This window comes from Dipodomys merriami, unplaced genomic scaffold (genome assembly GCF_024711535.1).
Source record: "Dipodomys merriami isolate MVZ:Mamm:240054 unplaced genomic scaffold, mDipMer1.0.p SCAF_2, whole genome shotgun sequence".
NCBI classification, from domain to species: domain Eukaryota; kingdom Metazoa; phylum Chordata; class Mammalia; order Rodentia; family Heteromyidae; genus Dipodomys; species Dipodomys merriami.
Genome location: NW_027203381.1, coordinates 68259342 through 68285343, shown reverse-complemented (window position 1 = coordinate 68285343; position 26002 = coordinate 68259342). Strand labels below are relative to the sequence as shown.

Below are 26002 nucleotides of genomic sequence, written 5' to 3'. Positions count from 1 at the left end.
ACAGCCAGGCTTCAAACTAACTGGGCAGAACTGGCTGGGTAACATGTCCATACCTGGCAACGCACACTGGAGTCTGGTGTTATTGGTGTCCCTCTCCCCAGCCTGGGAAAGTCTCTGATAAGAGGTGAGCACACAGATTTGCAGAGTGGAGTGTGAACAGACCTTACAAGCAAGGATTCTCTGGCACAGCCACTAGCTGATTGTGACAGGCAGGGTGAGGCCAGCCTGTTACCTGCTCTGGTACCAGAGCCTCTTGGTGGAATGTAAAACATTAGCACCAGTGAGTAAGAAGGCACTGTCAAGCATCCTGCCTAAAACCCTTGTTCAGCCTCCATCAAGGGATGGCTTCCTGCTGGCTACAGCCCAGCCCAAGAGGTCTCTGAAGGGTTCCAACCCTACTCCCACAGCTCCAGGCATTGACTTCTCTTTTTATTGCTTGGTGCAAGATCATGACGGGAGGGAGTGGCAGACAGGAAGCAGCAAGGGCTGCCACACCTTCTCCCTGCCTCCCAGGCTCAGGGAGGAGCCAATGAGATAGCACATACTTGGTTCCTGGCAGTATCAGTGTGTGCAGTTACAACAAAATGCAATGGATGGGGAACTTTATGTTCACACAGTTCTGGAGGCTGAAGGTTCTAGAGATCTCTCTCTCCCAGGGAAAGATCCCTTCCCCTTCTTATTGGATCACCAGTCTTGCTTATTGGTGATCCTATCAGATAGAAACCCACCATAATGACTGCATTTATCATTAATTACTTCCTAAAGCTCTTCTTTCAAATAGTCATATGGGGATTAGAGTTATACATATATAAACCTGAAAAGGCCACAGTTCTGTTTCAGTGGCATAGGGCCTGCTGTGGGGTAGGTGTACATTGAAGTGCCCCTCCTTCAGAGATGGTATATCCTTCAAGAGACCCAGCCTGGAGCTACAAGCCTGAAGGGGCATTAGAAGCAGAGCCTGTGAATGGTTTGCTCTCAGGATGACTGAAAGGCTTCCTCCACACCTTCTCCCAATAAGAAAAGACTGCTCTTTGCTGTGCCTTCCTAGCTACTCAGGAAGCTGAGATCTGAGTATCATGGCTCAAAGCCAGCCTAGGTAGGATAGTCTGTGAGCTTCTTATTTCCAATTAACTACCAGAAAAACTATAAGTGTCTCAAAGTAGTTAGAGGGCTTGCCTTGAGGAGAAAAGCTCAGGGACAGTGCCCGGGCTGTGAGTTCAAGCCTCAGGACTAGCACACATACACATACACATGGTGGGGAGGGTATCTCTCTACTGCAGAGAAGCAGACAGGCTGTGAGGGCTGAGTTGCCTACATATCCCATCTGACTTCACTCTGGAGCTGCCAAATATGCTGTGAGATTAGAGTACTACTTTTGTGTTACTAGTACTTTTGTTTTGAGCTGGTTCTGTCCCATTGTGATTTTGTGTGAGTCACTTTCTCTCTCTGGATCTTGATTTTGTCATCTATGGAAGAGGTCCCTTGTAAGAGTCCCTTATAAAGATCAAAAGTAGATCCCAAGTCCAAGTTCACTTTCTGCAGGAAGTGTGACCAGCTGAATGCTGGTCAGGACTCAGACCGTATGCCCCGCCCCTTCCTCTAGTTCACAGCTGGATCTACACACGTAACTTCATAGTGTTAATCCATTCTCCTTTATTAAGCACAAAACAAATTCTCCCAAGATGTAAGAATGCCATTTTAAAAGGCTCCAGCTGGAGGTAAGCTCTGTGGTACAAAACATCTGCCTGATAGGTAGACACCACAGGCATTAAGGGTCCATCTCTGAGCTCTGGAAGCCCTTTTGTCTCCCTCCATCCCTCATCCCTGGCTCTCTTCTTCTGACCCTCTAAATAGGCAAAGGGGGCAAAGGCCCCAAAGGCAAGCTGAATTTGTTTAGTGAGATGCTCTTTGACTTGGCATTGCTTGCACTTCATGGCCTGTTCCAGCTTCTCAGGTCCCTCTGACTTCTCCTGCCACCATGCTTCAGGTCACACAGCAGCTAGGAAAGCAGGAATGCTATTTCTAAAGGGTTCTGCTTCTTTGGTCCCCAAGGCAACGTGGGTCACACATCTTGGAGAGACCTCAGACTTGAGTGAGGGAGAAACAGGCTACCGCTGTGGAAGGGTGCCCTCTAGTGGCAGGCCTAACTCTTCCAGTGAGGTGCACATATACCAAGCTGACCCTGAGGATTGCCTTAGGTTTGCACTCTTGGCAATGATCATTTGTCCAATTATCTGGTCTTTGGGCAATTACAGGCTTTCAAACCAAAAAGTGATGATATAGTGTCCTGGCTTAATTAAAAATAAGCTGCAGCAAGAAGGTGATCCATCAACAAAAGCAACCCTGAAGCTCTGCCCAGACCCACAGTAAAGGTGAAAAGATTCCATAGCACCTGGCCTTGATACCACTGCTTCATCTTTAGCTCCAACTAACACCAGTCTACCTTTGGCAAAAACTAAGCAGACACAGACCAGGAAATGTCCATATAGCCCAAGAGCCACTCAAGTCTAGCACACATCCTCAAATCAGTGGAGAAATCTCAAGTGGAAATCCCCAGAATGACTCCTATCCCTTATACACAGCTGGAAATCACTGACTGCCAGCCATGAGTCAACAGAGCACCATAGCCCTGCAAAGAGGCACAGGGTAGGTACCAGAGGGGCACTGGCTCAGGTGAAGATGCAGCGTTGCTCAGAAAATTCACTTATCAATCCAATGGATCCAAAGTGGCCTGAAGTATGGATGGTCATTCTTAAGCAATAAAAAGGATAGTTCCACTGGGTGCCAGTGGCTGCCACCTAATCCTAATCCTGGATCAGCCCATTCAGGAGACTGGGGTCATGGTTCACAGCAAGACCAGACAGGAAAGTCCATGAGATTCTTTTCTTCAATTAACCACCAAAAAGCTAGGAAGCAGTCCTGTGGCTCAATTAGGAGAGCTTGAGCAAAAAGCCAAAGGAACAGTGTCCAGGTCCTTAGTTCAAGCCCTAGTACTAGCACAAGAAAAGGGAAGGGATAGTTTCATGTCTTCTCTTTAGCTACATATTCTTCATGAACAGAAAAGAGAAATCTGTCCGTTTAATTATAAGGCTGGCTTACAGATGAAACAAGACAATTTTTTGAACTAATGTTTTGGCTTAATGACATAAAGGAAGTTGGTACTCTATTAATAAATCAATTTTTAATGTACAGATATTTACCAAAAAAATGTATGAAATTGCCATGTGACAGATATGCACCGTATTTGTCCTGAGGCTTAAGGGCCCCTGTCTGCACCCCCACTGTGAAGGCCTGAGCCATTTACCACATGAAGAAGTGAGGTGGGGCTACTGCTAAAATGGGTTTTCCTAGGGCAATGGCTAATCCATGACTGGTTAATCAAGAGGTGACTAGATGAACTGTCTCCCCCCAACCTACTTCCCCCCACCAGGGCTCATTGGACAGAGGCTGCCAGGAAATGTTTCAGTGTATATAGATCATGTCGGAGACTGCGCCAGGCATGTGGGTCATGATCTGCATTCGGAGCCACCAGTAGTAGTCCATGGGGTGGTAGCGAGTGTATGGGGTGGAGGCGGTCAGGGCATGTGTGACGGCGTCAATGACGGAGGATGTGTCTGTGGAGCCACTGTTGCAGTAGGTCTCCATCTTGGCAATTTTCTCATCGAAGTATTTCCTGCCATAGTCCTTGCGCACGACCTCAGGCAGGTCATCCCACATCTTTTTGGCGATGGCTTGGATGCGCTCGGGGCTGTAGAGGCTGGTGGCAGCGATGAAGTTGCCAGGCTCCACCACACTGACCTTCACACCCAGCGGGTACATCTCATAACGCAGGCAGTCAGAGAACGCTTCCACTCCGAACTTGGTGATGCAGTATGGGGAGCGGGCCGGATTGGCCATGCGACCCAGCATGCTGCTAATGTTGACCACTCGGCCTGTAACGGGAAACAGCAAACACCTGCTCAGGTTGCACTGCCCTGTGATAGGACCAATTTGGAACCACCGAATCATAAGGCCTTCTCCTTCAGAAGCATCAGCAGCATCCCTGATCTTCCCTAGGGTCCCGGTGGTACCAGTACCAAGCAGGAGGGCAAGGAGGACCAAGTGAGAAGCAGGCTTTTATACCAGGAGGACACAGTATAAGGATGCATGTGACTACTCAAAACCAGACAGAGCATGGAGCTCTATGTTGGAGGACTGCTAGTAAGTCCTTTGGGTAGTAATGCCATTGAAGAAAATGAAGGGAGGACAGCTATGTCAGTGTAGATTTGCACATCTATTTCATGCAGAGTCTGGTGCTGGGATGGCAGTACCATATCCTTCCTCTCATGGAACTTAACGTTCAAGCTCACACAGTGAGATGGCCAGAGGAAAACACACGGGGAGTACTGACCCATGATGGTGCTAGGGATGGAGGTGGCAGTACAGAAGCAGGAGTACAGGAGTTAGGCTGCCAAGGAGAGCCTGGGCCATGCTGGAAGGGGAAAGGACCTTTGCTGATGAGCTCTACCTCAACACTGTGCCTTCCTAGACGAGCCCAGGTGTGCAGAGAAGCAGGCTAGGGAGTGACAAGGATTCTGCACCTGACCTCAGGGCTGGGATTGAGGACAGAGTTTTGGGCACTTGGAGGAGTGGCGGACTTTGAAAAGTACTCTGGCCCAGGTCTAGCCTGGAGGTTCCAGGGACCCAACATGGCTTCTGTGCACAGCATCCCTAGGAGTGACCAGGCTGGAGACAGAGCCCATGCAGCCTAAGCTATCCACACAGGGAGGGACACAGCGTCCATCTTGGCACTACTAGGCCTGAAGTTATTGGGGGACTGGGTTTCCTTTCAAAACCTACAGCGGCACTGTTTGTTCCTGTTGTTGGCTACCTCTATGAATCTGTGTGCTGTTCCAGGGAGAAAAATCAGTCAGTAACTTCTAAAGTGGTTTGTTAAGGAGATGGCTTACATGCTCAGAGGTTATGAAGTAGGATGTTTCATCTGTCTTCCTTTTTTTTTTAATTTTAAAAATATTTTTAATTTTCTTTTCGCCAGTCATGGGGCTTGAACTCAGGGCCTGGGCACTGTCCCTGAGCTCTTTTGCTCAAGGCTAGCTCTCTACCACTTTGAGCCATGGTGCCACTTCTGGTTTTCTGGTGGTTAATTGGGAGAACAAATCTCTCAGACTTTCCTGCTGGGGCTGGCTTTGAATGTCAGTCCTCATATCTCAGCCTCCTGAGTAGCTAGGATTACAGGCATGCACCACTGGTGCTGGCTCCAAATTTTTAATCTTGATTATTATTATCTTAACCTAATATTACCCTGTCTCATTTTTCCAGTTGTGGTGTTATAATGTAGTAGAGATACTAACGTGTCTTTCATCACATGCTATGATAACACGTCCACACAGCACTTGCACAGGTTATTATTTCTCTAAGTTAGGTGCCTAGCATGAGTGTTGCTATGTTCTTTAAGTCTTCAGTACACAGACAGACAACCCTCAGTTGTTCTATTTTCTCTCGCTTTCTCCTCTCTTTGCTTCTTCTTTTTGTTGTTGGTGTCAGTACTGGGGTCTAGGTGCTGTCCCTTAGCTTTTCCCCTCAAAGACTAGTGAGCCACTACCACTGGAGACACACCTCCACTTCTGGCTTTCTTTTCTTTTTGATGTTAATTGGAGATAATCTCACAGACTTTCCTGCATAGGCTAGTTTTGAACCTCAGTTTTCTGAGTAACTAGGATTACAGGTGTAAGCTAACAGTGCTGGTTATCGCCCCCCCACTCCCCGCTTTTTTTTTGAGACTAATACTGCTATGTAGCCTAAACTGGCCTCCAACTTAGGTCTTCATGCCTTAAGTGTTGGGATTATAACCATGGACCACCACAATGCCTGCTTACTCTCTCTCCCTAGCTAGCCATGCACCTCTGTCAACCTGTACCCCTAGGCCCAACAGAGTCCCAGAACTCAAGATCTTAGTCTTGCTGCTGTAGATGTTGGCTTGGACAGGGCACGTGTCTCTATTCGGTGCAAAGAAGACTAAAGAGGTCCAGGGGGGCAAGAAGATGGTATTTTCCCAACTCACCTTTAGCTCTTCTGAGAAGAGGGAGGAAGGATTTTGTTGTCCGCACCGTACCCCAGAGGTTCACTTCTGCCACCTCCTTGTAGGTCTCCATGCTGGTAAACTCCACCTCCCCAAATGTGGAGATGCCTGCATTGTTAACCAGGCCCCACATTCCTGGATAGAAGAGGAAATGTGGCCTCAGTCTCAGATGTCACCCTTAGCCCACTCTGCCCCCATGACTTCTAGCCCCTGTCCAAGGGCTCGCAGGAAACTTTCTAGATAAGTTACCTCAAAATGCCAGGAGAAAAAGAGAGGGTTAAATCATGTCACCTCTGCATAAATTACCTGAGCCCATCATGACACAGCCCTGCCAAGGCACAGCCGGGACCTCCCCTCCCCTCTTCCATTCCCTTCCATACCGCCCATCTCAACCACACCCTCAATCCAGTTATTCATGCAGGCTTCTGAGCTTCCCTTACGTCCATCCCCTTGCCAGAAGCCAGGAACATCTCAGGAGCCTTACAGGCCAAGCTCCTTCTAGAGGATTATAGAGTTAGTCTACCTCAAAGGATTAGGGTCATCCATTAAGTTAGGGCCTTAGCTAAACCTTGCTCAGGCCCCAGCCTGCTCCACTCTGGGAGCTTGCTAATTACCACACTCTCTCATCTTCTTCCTCTGAACCACGGTGGTCTGCTGGTTGCTACAGGTGGGTCTGGTAACTCAGAAATCCCTAGTCACCAGAATCCCAGCTGTATCTATCTGTCTGCTATTAGAGGCAGAAACCAGCGTGAGGCTGCAGGCCTGAAGGACACTCAGGTGGACCGGGCTGACTACTTCTTGCAAGATGAGCTAAAGGCCAGCTGGCTATTTTAGTCTCAGAGAATATTGGTGCTAGAAGGTTCCTGGAGTTCATTTTGTTTATTAACTAATCTTACAGTAAAGGAAACTGAGTCTCTGAGACCAAAGGACAGACAGGTTTCATTAGTAGGCCGAGGAGATAATCCTGAACTGAGGCGCAAAATACAGCAGGCTTGTCTGGCAGGACCTTCCTTGGGTTCAAGTACGAAGTGTGAACAGGCCAGGCTTTGGTCTCTGGCAGCTGGACATCCTGAGCGCCTTCCCAAGGTGCAGCCTCAGAGCTGAGCCTGCTTCCCAGATGCCTCTTCGCCTGTGGGAGCCCAGCCCTGCCATGCTTTCTCAGCTGGTCATGGAAATGAGTTTGTGTAAATGACATGTAATTGTCCTCGAGTTGCTTTCCTTCCGTCTTGCTCAAATTAAAGCTTCATGAACTGACCTCTAGTGCTTTCTCCTTCAATTATGGTGAATTAAGGACATTTATTAAGGAGAGGAAATTGCTGGTTAACAGTGTCTCCCAGGGTTGCTTCGCACTCTCAATTCTCATCTTTAGGTCAGCTTGAAGACAACCACGCTTCCCTGAACTGCCCTCTCACCCCCTCCCAGAAGCAGCAGAAGCCTCTCTCTACTTGCCAAGGCCAACACCTTAGCCTATTACCTTTTCCTCATGTGCAATCATAAGCCATCAATCCTTATGCAACTTCAACTTTTCCCTCATCCCCAGTTCCTTCTCTTCAATTCTGTATACATTAGTCGTTTAACATACACTGACTAGGTGAACAAATGTCTACAAATACTAAGTCTCCACATCCTAAAGGACATTTTTATTGGTGATACTGGGTTTTGACCTCAAGACCTCAACCTTGAATTAAGTGAATGCTCTACTGCTAAGCCACACCTCCAACTCTTTTTTTTTTTTTTTTTTCTGATAGGGTCCCAGTTACTGCTTGCTTATGTACCTGGACTTATCTGCCTACTTACACTTCCCACAAAGCCAAGATGACAGATAAATGCCTCTGCATCCACCTATTAGTTGAGAAGGGGGTCCTGTAGACTTTTTCTTCCCCCTTGGCCTGGCTAAGAAGAAAAAGGCTTAACTCCATTCTTCCTACCATAACTTCCTAAATAGCTAGGATTACAGGTATGAACCACCAGTGGCCTAGCTTAAGAGCCTGTTCTAACTATCCCAACCCGCTTTCTCCCTCCCCATAGCTAGGCTTCTGGGGACACACTGCATCGACCCTCTGCACCCCCTGACACACTACCTTGGGGTCCCAGCCCTACTCTATGCTCTCTGGGGTCTCTTAAGCGACTGCACACTAAGGGCTCTGTCCCGAGTCTCCCAACTCTCTAGGACTCAAGTCTGCTGATGCTCCTGGAGGTTCTTCCTTCACTTTAACATTGTCTGCGCTCTCCCAAACATCAGGTAGAAACTTGTACGCCAGAGACAGGAGCCCAGCATCCTAGTCTCACACTGCTTCTCCTGAGGGATGAGGTGGCTTCCTATACTTTTTTGCATATGCAAGATGGCAGTGGTTTTTTGTTTGACTCAGGACCGTCTCACACGCTCGTGCTTACGGATATGCAGCTCTATATAGTCTTCTCCCACCTCCCTGTAAAACAGTGACATCTGACATTGTGCAAGTTCACAACTCCTACATGATGGCTCTGCTGACCTGACGGAGGGGAAGAGTTGACCAGTAGCTCTCCAGTCCTCAGCCAATGTTCTGAATACCCCCATCCCCAGCAGCCTTCAGTCCCACATCACTCCACCCCAGTGTTTCCCATGGGCCTCTTCCCCTACGCCAGCCTTCCCCTCTTGCTCTTGCCCACTAATTCCACCTGAGTGTCCCAAAGGTCCCCAGCTCCCCAACCACAACCAACCCCTCGGGTTTCCCACACTTACTGTACCTCTGCTAATGGCTTCCCTTTCATCTTTAACTCCTCTACTGCTTGGCTTTTCCCTAATGAGTCATCCTGGTTAAGGTGACAGAGATCAAGGACATTTAACATGACTGAAAAAGATCTGAATGACAGTGGCCAGGCCCTGAAATAAGCTTCCAGTTGGTCTCTCCAGATCAGGGTTCCTCCCTAACCAAAGGTATAGATGCTAAATTGTCCCCTATCTGGAGGAGGCAACTGAGGCTGCGCCTTTAGAACAGCCCCAGGGACCTTGTTTACCTACCACCAGCCCTGGGCCAGGCTCACCTTCCTTTTGCCAGACACTCCCTGCTTCTGCGGGTTTCATCCTGCAGAACTAACAAAGCCACTTCCAGGCTTCTCCCCATCTCATTACTCCACGCGAAAGCCTCAGCTGCTAGGCTGCTTTTGTGGCAGTTCTTCCTGGGCTCTCATGGTGGTCAGGTCTAGGGTGAGCACAAGGTAGCTCAAAGTGCACATGCCCACACCACAGATGGGCAAGGTGAGCCCCGCATGGGAGCCATCAGGCACAAGTTTCTCTTTCCAGATTCATAGCATCATGCCTCAGGGCAGGAAGCCAGCAAGTAGACTGTTTCCCAACCACAGCTTCTCCCGCCAGGTCAGGGCTATACCCTTTTGGGACACAGCATACTACCCCATACTAGGGCTCAGCAAGTACTCAATAGATGTTTACTGACTGACTGGTAAGTAACAGTGCCAAGTCGTAACCACACCCACAGCCTGCCAGCTGCCCACTCACCCAGCTTTTCCTTGAGGGAGGGGAAGGCAGGGAGGGATGGCTCCAGATGCCCACCCAGCATCTCACAGTCCTACTGAGGGAAAGGGGCTAGTGGCAGATGGTTGAGTGCTCTAATCACACAATCCTCTTCATCTCACTTCCTGAAGCTGGCTCCCCAGGCCACTGTCTCATGGAGCTAGGATGAAGGGCATCAAACCCCCAAAATGCACCCCACACCCCAGTGTTATGGTGGCACATATGGCTCCTGATATTCTCCTGTCTTGGCATTATGGCTAGTAGAAATATTCTAGGAGAGTGCCATCTGGAGTTCAAAGTCAGTACTGCCTGAGAAAGGGAGATTAGTGCTACTTCTCTAGTAGGGAAGAAAAGGAGAGAAGGGGAGGGAACTAGAGGTAAAGAGAAGGAAGGGGAGGAAGCACACAAATTCATTATCTGACAGATTAACTTTCTTTTTTCAAATCTTGCTGGGTACTAGTGCCTCACTCCCAGCTACTCAGGAAGCTGAGGTGTGAGGATAATGGTTCAAAGCCAGCCTGGGCAGAAAATTCTGTGAAACTCTTATCTCCAATTAACAATGAAAAAGCTGGCAGTGGAGCTGCGGCTCAAATGGTAGAGCCTTGAACACAAAGGCTCAGGAACAGCACCCTGGCCCTGATTTCAAGCCTCAGGATTGGCAGGCATGTGCACGCACCCCCAAGTGCACACACACACACACCACCACCACCACCACCACCACCACCACCACCACCACCACCAATAACAACTTTCAAATCTTGTTCTAACAGATGCAGTACTGGTTAAGGTCATGGTGCATGGTTTACTCAGCCTCTCAGAGTGCACTGTATGGAAAAGGCAGCAGGGAAAGGTCTGTGTGTCTTGGGGTGCACCTCACTTTGTGTAGCTGGGTGAGGCCCTGCGACCAATCCAATACAGAGGATAGAGGTGTTTTCTATCCTCATGGCTCTGAGTAGCCCCATTCTGTGCTCAGGTGATGACTCCTTAAATCCTGGGCAATTCAAGTCACAAAGCCTCAGGCTGTAAATCAATGGTTCCCAGGCGCTGACTGCAGCTGCTTTCTCACCTAGTAGTTTATGAAGGCAATATCCCAGCTGCCTAGGAAGGGTGAGGGAGGAGGATTTACCACAGCCAGGACCAGGCAGGCTGGTAATCATCCCAGTGGGACCCATCCTGCCTTTTCTTAATGGGGCAGGAGTGCAGACTCTGCCTGTTAATTATTAAACAGATGTTCAGTGAATTCTACAATGCAGCAGCCTGGAATGGCCTATCTAGCTAGGGTAGAGTGGTGGTCCTGAGCTACAGAAATGACACAAGTGACAGTCTGCCTGCCCCTGCTCTCCAGCCAGCTACTACAGTTGCTGTTCGACAGAGTGTCCCTACCCACTGTGCCTAAATGAGGTCCTTTCCAAGGGACTCGGGGGTCAGTGGCATAGACTCGCTCTTCCCTAGGTGCTGCAGCAAGGACCAGCTCCACAAAGTACATCCATTCCCCACTAGATTCTAGATGACCATGGTCCCCGTCCCCCAAGCTGGACAGCAGAGCCCCTCCTGTCACAGTCTTCCACATGGCTAGGCTGGAAGGACACTTGAATGATCACACTACAGGAACCTTCTGTGGTACTTGATCCTGTTGGCTACTAGCCCACTGATGGGAATCTGCTTTGCTCTCTTAATTCAATGTTGCTCCTTTGGCCCACTGACCACCCTCCCTGGGGGACCCTTCCTGGAAATCTTAATAAGAATCCTTATCCTTGAGCTATTCTCAACAAGACCTCATCTAGTCTTATCTGAAGGTACCAGACCTTCTGCCACAATGGTGAAGACATCACAAGACCAAAACACAACCTTCTGCTACATCTACAACGACACTACAAATCCGAAATTCTCAAATTCAACTCTATTTAAACCCTAAAAACCATCCTTGCCTGTTGTATCTCCTACTGTTCCATGCCCTGTTCAGTGATAATTAAATTCTGATTGATCTGTTGAGGTCTCTGTCTCCTTTCTTTTCATCTGCTAGATCTTTCCTAACGCTCACCAAACTTGGTATTCCTTTAGGTTTGTGGAACTCTGTCTAATCTCTATGACAGCTGCCTCCCCTCCCCCCCACCTTTACCCCAAACCACTTACATTCCCTTTGAGCATGCCTCAGGGTGTCCCATGAGCACCTGAGCTTCTTCCCAGCCCTCATTCTGCCCCTGCAGTAGGGGGTCTAGGTGTGTGAGATGGAGATCTCTCTTGCCTCTTCTACATCCTCATATCCAAGCCAAGTCTGGCCAGCTTGGCCTTGAATCAGATCTGCCCATCACTGGGCTAGACAACAAATCCATTCTCTCTTTTAGCCCCACCTCTCACAGTCCTCAGAGGAAGCTTCCAGGCTGTCCCCTCAGGATAGCATCCAGGTTCTCAGGAGATGAGCCACACTCTTTGTACAGGGTGCCCACCTAGATGACCTCTTCCCAACTTCGTTTACTACCAACATCTCCACCAGACTCAATCTAGAGCCAAGGCACTCACCAGGCCCCAGTATACCACAGACTGCTTCCCACCATAGTTCATGTTCTGTTTTCTTCTTAGCCTGGCCTTCCCCATTGTCTGGTGCACTGAGCCATTTCCACCACCCACCACACTTGAGACTGGACTCATCCCTCTTTCCTGGGCTGCTCTGCTCCCTGGGGTTTCAATCAGTTCCCCACTGAACAATAAAGTCCTTAGGGGAGACTATGTCTTGGCCATCTTTGAGACCCTAGTACTCACCCATCTCCTGGCTCAGAGTGGGCGTTCAATGAGCACTGGCTGAGCTGGCCTGAACCAACACATAAAGATTCTGAAGTGGCTTTGGACTATATTTTACCCTGCTGTATTGTACTAGCAGGTTGAACTTCCTTCTACTATGCAGGAGGAATTAAAGCTACAAAGAAATGAGTCTTTTGGCAGGACAGGCAGGGCCCCTCCCAAATGCTACACACAGAGACAGACACACAGACACACAGACACAGACACAGACACAGACACACACAGACACAGACACACACAGACACAGATACACACACACACAGACACACACACACAGACACACACACAGACACACACACACAGACACACACACACAGACACAGACACACACACACACACACACACACACAAACACACACACACACACACACTGCCCTTGATACTCCAAAGTGCTCTACCTTTCTCTGGGTCATCCAGGATTGATTGGACTGTGGCCACCGCTTTTTCCACCTCCTCACTGTTACATACATTAAGTTGGATGGTTCTCAATCGGTCACTTTTCAAGTTGTCCAGCTCCTGGACTCCAGCATCTCCTTTGTCCTGGAAGAAGAAGGGATACATGCATTCACATCATTCCTTCTTACTCTGGGGCAGACTACAGACCCAGGCTGACTGACAATAGGACTAGTGTTCTCTAGAAGCGCCCACCAGTACATGGTTCTAGCAAGCCCAGGAGCACTGATAATGTCCCAATGCCAAGGTAAGTGCACCTGTGGGCAGGATGGAGACCCTACCCCCAGCCTCGCTAAAGCCTCCTTTCTCCTTGTGGGACTGCAAGCTTAGGTGAGTACAGATAGTGGAGGGGATCCTGGGAGGAGAGTTCATGCCAGCTGTTGCCCCTGTGGCTATAAAATATAAAAGCTTATCTTTTTTAAGCTAGTAATCGCTATTTCTCCTAATTTTTAAAGCATTGGCAACTAATTCACATTAAAACAAAAACAATGTGGGCCAAAGTATGTCCACAAGTCATCTGACCAGATAGGGCTGCCAGTCTGGCACCACTATGCTGAGACAAGGACCTACCAAGCTCCAGTTAGTAAGGGACCAGAGCCAGGGTCCAGTTCCAGTTCAGTTCCTGGCCACTCAGGTGTGACCTCAATAGATACTCAGTTTTTCTGGCTATAAAACAAGAATACTACTACCTGTCCTGCATAGATCAGTATAATGCGAAAATCAATTTTTCAAAAACTTGCTAAACTAGAAAGCACTATACAAATTCAACCCAGTGCTGGTGGCTCACTCCTATAATTCTGCCACTCAGGAGGCTGAGATCGAAGGATCATACTTCGAAGCCAGCTATGGCAGAAAAGTCTGTGAGACTTATGCAATTAACCAGCTAAAAGCCAGAAATTAAGATGTATGGCTCAAGTGGTAAGTGCTCCAGCCTGAGTGAACAAAATAAGAGGGTGAGACCCTGAATGCAAGCCCTGGTGTCAACATACATGCGCACACGCATACATACACACACACACACACACACACACAAAAATCAAACATGACAAAAATGGGCTTCATTTTGGAAACCTTTCTTGGGCTTGGGCTTCTATGACATCCTGATGCTGTGCTAGGAACTGGAGACACAACGAGGAAGAATTCAGTCTTTGTGCTCAGAAGTCAAGTTCAGGGAGATGACCATAGGAGGGTGGCTGGCTCTGGAAACCTATGGTTGGTAATAGACTCATAGGAGGCGCAGCACTTCAGTGGAGAAGACAGCTGAGGACAGTGCTAGATGGAGCACTTCTGGATGAGGCAAGGTACTGTCACCACAGGCCATACATTATAGGCCAAAAAAAGTGGTGGATGTGAGGCTGGAGTGGTGGGCAAAAGTCTGCTTGGGGGTACTGCCTCAGCTACTAGCGGGTCTTAGTAAAAGCAGACACTATTTCCTGAGTGTCTGCTTGCTGAGCATGGTGCTAAGTACTTGGCATGCTTTTTGTCACTAGCCCTACCATCAAGAGGGAGGCTGTAGGCTCACATGCCATCCTGTGCTATTATACGTGTTTTTCTCACTCAATGTGAAAACACTAACAGTGATAACTTAACTGGCAGCAAGGTTTCTGAGTGGTGAATGGAACAGTGAACTGGAGAAGCTGCAGAAGCCAGGGCTAGCCCAGGGTTCACATAGCTTGCAGTGAAGAATAAGCAAACACAGAACAAGCAAGGCAGGAGCGGGAGCGGGATGTCAGTGTGCATTAGGGCTGGTCAGTGGTCTGTACCAGATGGGCTTCATCCCAAGCACAGGGAAGCCACGTCACACAACTTCAGAAGCAGCTGTGTCAAATAGTGCTGAATATTGGAGACTATCACCCTAAGGATGAGACTTGAAGATGTTCTATGTGTTCCCCGAGAACAGAGTCAAGGTCAAGAAATGAAGTTTGACTCAGAGTGAAGAGTGTGTTTCTCATGGCATGCAGGGACTGCCCAGGAGCAATCAGGCAATGTGCTGGAGGAGGGGGCAATTACCCTCCTGTTTGGGGAGGGGGAGGAGGGACAGGGTGCAGACAACACAGGTATCAGAGGTGGCTCTCCCTCCACACCCCTCCTACCCCTCAAGGGTCATGGCAGTTTGGTTCCTGTCTCAGGGAACCTCCCCCAGAAGCCCAGAGAAGTTCTGAGTCTCTGTCCAGGCCTGGATCCAGGAAGGCAAGTTATGCCCAATCTTCTCTGCACATAGCAGCCATGGTGGATGCTCACTGAGTCTAAGGCTTGGCTCTAAAGTGACCTGGATGTGCCAGCCTTCCCTAGTTTGACAGCCAGGTACCAGCTCTAAAGGATGAGCTTCTGGACTGCTCTCATTCTAAGGCCTCCCCAAAACATAACACCCTGGGGACTGTCTTCCAGTCCTGGCTGGGAGTTGGGGTGGGGGGAGGGAGCAGCAGTGCCTGGACATCTCTTTTCCACAGATGGCATGTGACACCATAAAAACACGTATGTGGCTTTAATATGCCTTTAATGGGGTGGTCTTTCCAATGCCCCCTTGGAAGGAACCTAATAGTCTGCACCTCAAAGAGGTTGCTGACATTGTTTACAGACTATCTCAGAGACTTGCGAGTGTCCTTCCTCTTCTCCCGGCTTAACTAACCCCATCACCATCACTCAGAACACTGTGGACTCTCCCTAGACCTCTCCTTATGCCTCACACTAACATGGTGATATTGCTGATGCAATCCCAAGAAGCCCCTCCGTCCTTCTCCTGTCAGACAATCCCAGGAACCAGCCACCCCCAAGCAGCCTCCACACCCTGCTCTTTGTAGCCACAACACCTTCCACCTGCTGGCTGTGGATGCTGGTGGTCTGACCCCTCTGGATCCATCAGCCCACAGGCCAAGGCCTGACTGCCTGGGCCATACCCCAGCCTGGCTCCCCATTTATCCTGCTGTTCAGGGCCAGGCTTTGGCCCTGCACTGTTGGTGTCTGGTGGACCTGGTCAACTATTGCTTGCTCTCATTACCCTGTTAGGCCTCACCTGTAAGGTTTTCTGCCCCTGAACAGTATTTCAGGAAAGTTCTGGAGTTTTTCCAATCATATGACTATTTGTTTAAGGATCTAGCCCAACTCAACCTACTAACAAAAAACTGCAACCGAACTCAGTTGGACAATCAAACTCCAAAATCTGGCTCCAAATGGAAGCCTAGGGGAGTGTGGAAAGCCAGGAAATGGTAGTGGAGGTTCTTTCTCCCCATTTCCTTTCTCCTTTCTTCTCTCCTACTTCTTCATCTCTGACCTTGTGAAGGTGGGCCAGCCCCTAGGACAGAATCCAATATGCTGAAGCAGCCTGTGTGCTGTGACCTTGGGCTGTCCAAAGCAGAAGAGCTGGCTCTGCCCACTTGAATGTACCTGAGTGTACGCAGAGGCCCATACCTTGGGAGCTCCAATCCACATATGCCTCCTGTAGTTAGAGACAACCTCCTAGCCATCTCACCTTACAATGAGTCTAGCCAGTCCTCCCTGATGTCCACACAGGGCCAGGCAGCTGTGCCCTGCTGTCCCTACACAGCTCTGCTCACTGACCACCCACTCCAGCCTTATTCCTGGACCTTTAGATTTCTTTTGGTAAACACCAGTGCAATATTCTGTGGGCACCAGCTCTCCAAGCAGTCCCCCAGGCCCATGCTTCCCACCTGGGACAGGAGGGGAACAGCAAAGCACACTGGCAGCTCTTTCTAGCCTCTGGACCTTCCACATTGTTGAGGCAGGGGCTCATCCTCACAGAAGAGGCTTGTCTACTCGCCCACGGTGTTGTATCAGGTGGTCTTGAACTTCAGACAGGGTGAGGACATATGTCATATGTGAGAGTTTTTACTTTTTTCTTTCTTTTCTCGCTCACTAGGGTTTGAACTTAGGACCACACTTACTAGGCAGGCATGCCGAACTAGCCCTTTTGCTTTAGGTTTTTTTCATATAGGGTCTGTGTGTCTTCCCAGAGCTAGCCTCAGTCCTACATATACCTCCTACATAGCTGGGATTAAAGGGGCATTCTATCGTGTCCAGCGTGTTTTTTTTTCTTACTCATTGTCTTCTTTTACTCAGGGGGGCTTCAAATTGATTTTCCTATCACTATCTCCCAAGTAGTTGGGATTACAAGTATGAGCCACTGTGCCCAGCTGTCTGTGAGCATCTTGCCACACATATTAGAAACAGCAGAGAGAGGAGACACCAGGCACTATAACATTTTCACGATGAATGGAAGAAAGATCCAACAAAGGAGCTGAGGAGAACCAGAGGGTATGAAAACAAGAAGCAACACGTCACAAACAACAGTGACTGATCTGCTCCAAAGCTGTGGAGGGGGAGGGGAAGGGGGGAGAAATGTGAATGATGTGGCCCGAGTCAGTGCATTTGGTGAAATGGGGCTGTTGGCCATGCCTGGTGTCAGGGCCTGCAGGGCTTTTCTGGCCTGGTCCTGTCATGTGTGCCTCCTCTACCTGGATGCCGGGCTTTTGCCACCTTGAACCACTAGTGGTGCCTGGATATGTGACCTCCACCCATTACAGGCACTCCTGTTTGGTCTTCCAGATGGTGATTAGACATCACCTCCCACAGGGCTTTCCACGAGGATAAGGGTACAGATCTGGACCCCACATCTACTTCCCTCTAGCATTCTGCTCCAGCCACAATGGCATCCTGCTGTTTCTCCAACACGTGGGACATCAACACATCCTCATTACCTGCTCTTTCGCTTCTTTTGGGTGAGGCAGCACTAATTCATCTCTTTGGTGAAGTCCTTCCTTCTAGAAAGCTAAAAGCCCTTGAACATGTCCACACACACTCTACCTTCCTTTCCTGCTCTGCTTTTCTCTGTGGTTTTGATTATCCTACCCAGCAGCAGTTTACTTATTTGTCTTATTCTTTGTCTCTGTTCCTGCCTTGGATCTAAGTTCCCCCAAAGCAAAGACTTCTCCCAGCTTTGTTACAGGCTACAAACATTGTCAGCTCACTGTGTGTGCTGTGTAAATATTTGCTGAATGAACAAGCAGGTAAGAGTGGTAGAGGCGTAGTCTTAATCCAGGCAGTTGAAAAGAAAATAGGATGAATAGGTAGATGATGGACGTATGATAGTGATGAATAAATGATGGATAGATGAGTAGATCATAGATGGATGATAAATGGATGGGCAAATGATGAATGAATGATGGATGGATGGAAAAGCTATGAAGAACCAGTCAGACTTAGCAAGTAAAAAAAGGTATAAGCTATTTTAAGCAACAGATGAGCTAGAATGTAATTTTTTTCTACCAACTACAGAATAGTGAGTCTTGTGGAGGCCAATAGTGAAGAAGACAACCCTTCTCTTACCTTCATCAAGCAGCCAGCAAACACAAGGAAGCCTTTTGAATGCAGATGCTTGGCCAAGGAGAACCCAAATCCACTGTCACAGCCTGTGATCAGGACAGCTTTGCTGCCAGCCTATCAGAAAATGAGAGTCAATGTTAGGAATGCAGTGTCCTGTGGTAGCGGCTGTGCCTCCCAGACACTCTAGGCAACGGCATTAGTGTTTGATGACTAGGCTAGGCCTCACCCTCCCACCTGGCTCTTGTGTGGAGAAGTACCAAACACCAATGTGCACTGGAAGGAGCCCAGACTCAAGATAAGACCAGGTTCCAAGACAGGCTCTGCCACCAATTCACAACTCACTGTGTTGCCTGGGGAAATGACTTGTGCTTTGGGGACCATGATCTTTCATCATCGGAGATATATTTACTAAGTTTAGGATTTACTGCATATACGTGATTTGTACCCAGTTCCTACCAATTTACAAGAGATGTATGAGACCTAGGATCTCCAAGCCTTAGAATGCGTAGGATTATTACTCCATGTTACCAATGAGGCATGAAAGTTTCTTTAATGCCCAATGGAGTTAGTGACAGAGCTGCAGCTGAAACTGGGGCCAAGAGATCCCAGAGTCTAACTGCTGGTTACACCCAGCAGGCCTCCACTGATAGCTCCCTGGCTGGAGTGTAGCTTCTTTACTGAGGGAAGACTTTGGGAGAAAGTGGCTCTGTGGGGCTGGGAATGTGGCTTAGCAGTAGAGTGCTTGCCTAGCACGCACAAAATCCTGGGTTCAATTCCTGAGCACCACATAAACAGAAAAAGCTGAAAGTGGCACTGTGGCTCAAGTAGTAGAGTGCTAGCTTTGAGCAAAAAGCAGCTCAGGGACAGTGTTCAGGCCCTGAGTTCAAGCCCCAGGACTTGCAAAAGAAAGGAAGAAAGGAAGGGAGGGAGGGAAGGAAGGAAGAAGGGAAGGAAGGGGGGAGGGAGGGAAGTCAGAGTGTCCTGAGGGTAGCTCAGGAATGATTCCCAGAGGGAAAGGCCCTGACCATCCTGCTGGTTCCCATGTGGCTGGGCTTTCACTCACCGGGTTCACCTCACTAGCATAGGTCCGACGGCTGATCGGGGTAAAGGATGCTGAGCAAAGCAACAGTGCACGTCTGCAAGAGAACATGAAGCCATGAGCATGGGGATCTGATCCCTCCTTAAACCTTTTTCCCAGGACAAAAGCAGCTCAGAGCATCCTGGGCCACCACCACCTGGTCCAGTGTAGCAGCAATCACCAGAGCCAGGCTGGTATAGCTCAGAGAGAGGCCCTTTTCCACCAGGTGTTGGGTGGTGGACAAGATGCCAGCGTTTAGGTTGTTTTTCTTAGCCACTGTACAGGAAAAGACTTCCTTAGAATAAAGTCATTTCTGGAAACTACTTCTGCTGGGAGGCTCTGCCAAAACTTGACTGACCTGTCATCACTCTAGTATAAAGTTCCATGTTCTCGTTCCAAGGTGACATAGAGGGTAATGCTTCAGACTGATCCAAGTGTGGATTATCCTTTCAATGACACAGCTTTTGTTAAAGCCTTCTGCAAACTCAGCATCCTAACTTTTGACTGTCTTAATACATGAACCACCATGCCAGCTTAATTGTTGAGATGGTGTATTGCTAACTTTTTGCTTAGGCTGGCTTCAAACTTTGTTCCTCCTATCTCTACCTCACAAGTAGCTAGAATTACAGGTTTGTACTACCATGTCTGGCCTAATTAAACTTTTGAACTTTTGTGTTTTTTTTTTCTTTTGGTCCCGTCGTGGGGCTTGAACTCTGGGCCTGGGCACTGTCCCTCAGCTCTTCAGCTCAAGGCTAGTGCTCTACCACTTGAGCCATAGCACCACTTCCAGCTTTTTTCTTTTTGCTTATGTGGTGCTGAGGAATCGAACCCAGGGCCTCAGGCATGAAAGGCAAGCACTCTACCACTGAGCCACCTTTCCAGCCCCTAAACTTTTGAACTTTTAAACTGCACAGATTCATGTGCAGCTAAGAAATAGTACAGGGAAAAATCCAGACATGGTGGCCCAACTCAGTAATTTACTTACTTGGGAGAGAGAGCAGAGGATTATGGTTCAAGGCCATTAAAAAAAATCCACAAAACCATCTTCATCCAATTGCTGTATAAGTGGCAGGAGCCTATTATCCTAGCTACAAGGGAAGCACAATGGCTGGGCACAGTGGTGTGCACCTGTCATCCCCAGTAACTCAAGAAGCACATGGGAGGATTTCAGCCCAGGCTGGACTGGATATAAAGACCCTGTCATGAAAATACACAAGTGGTTAAGGTCCCACTTAGCAGGGACTTTAGTTTACAGGGACCCAAGTTCAATCCCTAGTATGATTTAAAAACAAATTACAATACACATATCGGGTACCTTTTACTCAACTTCCTGTAATAGCAATATCTTTCCAAACTTTACAACCATGCTATTAGCATGGTTATAGCTATACCCCTCCCTTTCCCTCCTTAAGCAGTAACCTGTTCTCCCATAATGTTGACATTTCAAGAATATTATAATGGAATCTTACAAAACGCAATCTTTAGGGTTTGGCTTTTTTCACTCAGCATACTTTTCTGGGGGTTCACCAAGACTTAAGTTTTTCCTCTCTGTTGCTAAGTGTGTGCCCTAACATGGGAATCGAATTATTTGCCTACTAGAGGACATCTCAGATGTTTACAGCTAGTATGAGTACAACTGCTATAAATAGTGCAAGCCAGGGTTTTGTGTAAACTCCTGACTTCTCCTGAATACCCATGGGCATTCAATGGTCACATGGTAGTCAGATGCTATTTCTTAAGCAACTGTCAAACTGTTGTAGCTCAGGTGACTGTGTACACTGTGTCTGTCCCCAGCAGCAATGAGGAAGTGATTGTTTCTCCATCTCTTGGCCAGCATCTTTGTTTTGAAACTATGTAATATTATCTCACTGTGGCTTTACTTTGCCTTTCTCTAATAGCTAATGATGTTGAACGTCTTTTCATGTGTTTTTGCTATCTGTCTTAGTTTGGACTACTAAAATGATATCACAGTATGAGTGGCTTATAAATAACAGACTGGCTTATAAACAGCAGAAATTTATTTCTTGCAGTCTGGAGATTGGGAAGACCAACATCAAGGAGGCCAGCAGACTGTGTCTGATAAAGACCAATCTCCAGAGAGCGAAGTCTTTTTATTGAACATCACATGGTGGTGGAGAAATGGGTGTCTCAGACCACTATGATAACGGCACTAATCACATTGGTCGGGGCTCCTCCATGACCCACTCATCTCCCAAAGGCCTCATCTCCTAATAGCAGCCTGGTGAGTTAGAGTGGCAACATGTGAACATAGGTGTCTGGGTAGGACCCATTTAAATGTCTCTTCACATGTTCTGTCCACACTTGAATGCAACGTGGATTCTTTCACTGTTAAAACTGGCAGGGGGCAGGAATCTATAGTAGTCCTAGATACTAATTGTTTGTTACATATGTGATATAAAACTCTTTTCTCCTAATCTGTAACTTGCTTTTCCATTCTCAAAACAGGGTCTACTTTGGGAAAAGTTTTATTTTTGTCAGATCCATTTTTCATGGGCTAAGCAAAAACAAAAACAAAAACAAAACAAAAAAAACCTCTTTGCCTAAACCTAGAACCTCAAGATTTTCTTCTATATATATTTTTTTCTAAAACTTTTATAGATTCTGTGTTTTAATATTTTAGCTCATGGTGTGTTCTGTATGAGATGTAAGACTTAGGTCAAAGGTGATGTTTGCCTGAGTATTTCTCATTGCCCAGCAGCATCTGGGGTGTTATCTTCTCTCCATTGAATTGCTTTATACTTTTGTCAAAAACCAGTTGGGCATGTTTGTGTGGGGCTAGATTTGCTCTTCTGTTTAACTGAATATGGATATCTATCTGATTTTTCTTTTTGAAAAAAAAAATCTTTATTCTAGTTCCTTGGTCTTTCCCTATAAATTTTAGAAGAATCTTACCTTTACAAAAAAATTTTCAGAAAGACAAAACTGCCAAATGAACCTAAAATGAGTGTGAGGGAAACCACATTCTCCAGTCTTCTTTCTGATCCAGCACATACCTCCATTTTCACTTTTTCCAGTGTTTCATGGTTTGCAGCAAAGATTCCTGACATATTTGGTTTTCTTTATACCTAAACATTTCTCTTTTCTCTCTCCTCTCCTCCCTTTCTCTAAATGGTACTGTTTTTAATTTTCATATTCACATGGTTTTTCAAAGTCTATAGGAATACTATTGATTTTTGGGTTCACTTGTATTCTCCAAACTTACTAAAAACTTACTCGCTAGTTCTAGAACTGTTTCATGGATTCTTGGGAACCTTCTGTGTAAGTAATCATATAATTTGCAAGTAAGAACAGTTTTATTCCTTTTCTTGCCTTGGGGCTCTGGCAGTAACTTCCTTACTCTATGACGTAAGTGAGGAGAGCAAGCACCTGCTCCATGGTTAGTGGGAATCCGGGATTCATATCTATATTCCCAGCTACTCAGAGAAGGCCAAAACCTGTAGGATCAAAGTTCAAAACCAACTAGGATAGAAAAGTCCTGAGTCTCCATTTCCACTTAACCAGTAAAACATTGAGCTGGAGTCATGGCTCAAGTGTTAAAACACCACCCAATAGCAAGCAAGTTGAGAGAGTATGAAACCAAGTTGAAGCTCCAGTACCAGCTAAAAATATTGAAAAGCTAATAAAAGCAAATAAGTAAAATTGGCAACTACTGTAGCCCTGGAGAAAACACAGGCTCATGATTTAAATGCTACTGAATTTGCTAATAACTTAAGGATTTTAAAGTATCTTTATTCATGAAGAACATGAACCTGTAGTCTTTTTTTTTTCTCCTACTATCTGAAAGACTTGCCTTTTCCCTTCTTGGCTCAATCTTTTTAAGTATCCAAATATGGAATATGAAGTATTGCCCCCCACCCTGTTTTCCCAGGTGCATACAGATACCAAGCAGGCTGTAAGTACAGACTGCCTGACGCCACCAGGGCAATCTATCTAAGCCTGGCTGTAAACACTCCATCACGGGCCCAACTGAAAAGCCCTTGACTTAGTGGATCTTCACTAACCTCTGCCTCCTTGCTGGACCCCATAAAACCCCATTCCTGAGCCCATCTCCTTACACAAACCTCCAAACCCGTGGGAAGGTCTGTATCCCTTGCTGGCAATAAATAGTCCTAGCCTGTTGAGATCGAGTCTGGCCTGTTCTATCCTTTCTCATCCACTTTCTAAACACTGTCATTATTGAGTTTCGTAAGTGAGATACTACTAGCTTTATAAATGAAGTGTTAGTGTTGAGTGGACCTGGGAGGCCCAGCTCCCTACCAGGCCTCTACCAACACCTTCCTAGCTGGGAGCAGTGTGTCTCATTTGTGATGGGATGGAACCTCCATGCAGCTATCCTCCCCACAAGGCGGATGACAGTCCTGGCTCTCTCTGACACTCCCCTGGTAGGGACTGAAGCCCTCAGCACAGCCTGGTGAGATGACATCTGGGCACCTCTTGACCTTTGCTGGTGTTGGTAGAGTGAGGCCACAGGTTTTTCTGTGATGAGTGGCCAGAATAGAGCAATCACTGTCTATCCATTTCCTATCTTGCTAAGCTAGCTGATCCCCTGACTAGAGGAGCAGACTTCTGTTGAAGCTCTTTGGGTCAAAGCTCTGGGGTTTCCAGCCTGTCAACTTCTTCAGTTCTAAGTCAGGATACATGAAGCTAAAAAGGAAACCTAGAAAAGTCATAATGGGTCCTGAGGGCTTCAAGTCCAATTCCCTTCTCTCTACCCTTAAAGAGTATTTTAATGCTGGTTTAATATAATATCCAGGAGCACTAGCTTACTCAGCCAGAGGAATAGAGAAACTTCTAGGCGTGGAAGTGCTGGTAGTAGTTAAGTATTAAACCAATAATCATGCATGAGGAAGTATGGGTAAATGAGGAGCTAGTCACAGAGGAAAGGAGATGGAAGATAGGCTTAAATTTTTGTGGATACTGTTTTCTGCCATTTGAATTTGGTACCACATGTATACTTCACCTATTCAAACTAGCAAGTAAAAAAAAATTAACATGTATTATTTTAGGGCTCAGGTGTAGCTCAGTAGTAGAACACTTACCTAGCATATGTGAGGCCCTAGGTTTGATATCCACCTCAAAAAAATCTGTTATCCAACATTCTTAAGAAAATTTTATTTCATTGGCCAGAAACAAAGAACCACTAGGAAGAAAAAGACAAAGTAACACTCTGTCCTTTTGAGTTGCCAAAGTCTGTTATTGTGCATGGATAGCACATGGAAGAGTGTGGCCTGGTCCAAGAAAAGTTAGTTGAAATAAATTTACCCGAAGAGAACCATTTTGTTTTCTGGTGACCTCCAGCATTACCCAAAAGGCAACTAGATGTGGTGATACACACCAGTGATCCTAGCTACTTTAGCCAAAGGTACAAAGGTCATCAGTTTAAAGCCAGCCAGGTGGAAGTAGGACTGTCTCAAAAATAAAATAAAAAAAGCAGGGTGCTGGTGGTTCACACCTGTAATCCTAGCTACTCAAGAGGCTGAGATCTGAGGATCACGGTTCAAAGCCAGCCCAAGCAGGAAACTCTGTGAGACTCTTACCTTCAACAAACCACCAGAAAACCAGAAGTGGCACTGTAGCTCAAGTAGTAGAGTACTAGCCTTGAGCTGAAGAGCTGAGGGACAGAGTTCAATCCCCACAACCAGCCAAAAACAAAAACAAACAAAAAAGCAAAAGGGTTAAAGGTCTATAGTAAGTGGTAGAGTCCTTGCTTAGCACACCTTCAACCCTTAGACTGAATCTTGGATTTAATCCCCAGTATCACAAAAAAAAAAAATCAAACCCCATAGAACTATGTCCCTCGTGGAACTAGATCATTTGTGCTTGTCTTCTTATGGGTTAGTCCCTTAGTACTATGAAAAAAATCACAACAATAAGCTTATTTCAGACTGACTTGCTGCCAGATTGTCTCTAACCCACCTCCCCACATGGACTATATCCAGTCTGGAACGCGATGGCTTCTGGGTGACTTATACTAGCCTTTACTACTTGTACTCAGTGGCATATTTCTTTTTTTTTTGCTGGTCGTGGGGCCTGAACTCTGGGCCTGGGAGCTGTCCCTCAGCTCTTCAGCTCAAGGCAAGTACTCTACCACTTGAGCCACAGCGCCAGTGGCATATTTCTATGTCTCCAGAGACCACAAAGCTCACGTTCTCTCCACCCAACCCTGAAAGGCAGAACTCACAAGATGGATGAGTTGGGACTCGGACAGTACTGGACAACTCCAGCTGGCATGAGGGTGTCCTCCTGGGTACCGCCTGGCTTCTCAGCCTTCCCCTCTCAGTCACTGCTGGCAGTGCCTCATCCACTCTAGTCTCACACTCCTGTTGGAACCCTGAAGTCCTGTCTGTGGCTTGGGACCGTTCCTCAATTAGAGACGTTTGGCCTGGGAAGGCCTCATTGCCTTAGCTCTCTCATCTTTAGTTAACAAGCACCTAGGATGTTAGTTAAAATGCAAACTCTTATTTAACTTTAAATACTAAAATAGTAAAGTAAAAATAAGGTCAAGTGGTACACATCTATAATCCCAGCATTTCAGAGACAGAGGCAGGAGGATTGTGAGTTCGAAGTCAACCTTCACCTAACACAAGAAGAGCTAGCTCTGTTTTAAGGGGGGTGGGGGGAAGGACCCAACTCCCAGGTCCCTCTCACTGATATTCTGATTCAGGGAAGGGATGGCCTGGGGAATCAACATGGTTAATTCACCTCAGATGACTCAGTACCA

General features: G+C 47.2%; 1 protein-coding gene across 6 annotated transcripts in view; it reads right to left on the bottom strand.

The window, feature by feature from the left end:
- Window positions 1-3159: 3159 nt before the first annotated feature.
- Bdh1 (3-hydroxybutyrate dehydrogenase 1) overlaps window positions 3160-26002 on the bottom strand; it is a 35792-nt gene continuing 12949 nt past the window's right edge. For all 6 annotated transcript variants that reach the window (XM_070029882.1, XM_070029886.1, XM_070029887.1 and 3 more), the window contains exons 3-7: window positions 19246-19318; window positions 18186-18296; window positions 12788-12929; window positions 6062-6214; window positions 3160-3932 (exon numbers count right to left, since the gene is read on the bottom strand). In XM_070029882.1, coding sequence (XP_069885983.1) covers window positions 3463-3932; window positions 6062-6214; window positions 12788-12929; window positions 18186-18296; window positions 19246-19318 — 949 coding nt within the window. In that variant the 3' untranslated portion in view covers window positions 3160-3462. The remainder of the gene's footprint in view (window positions 3933-6061; window positions 6215-12787; window positions 12930-18185; window positions 18297-19245; window positions 19319-26002) is intronic.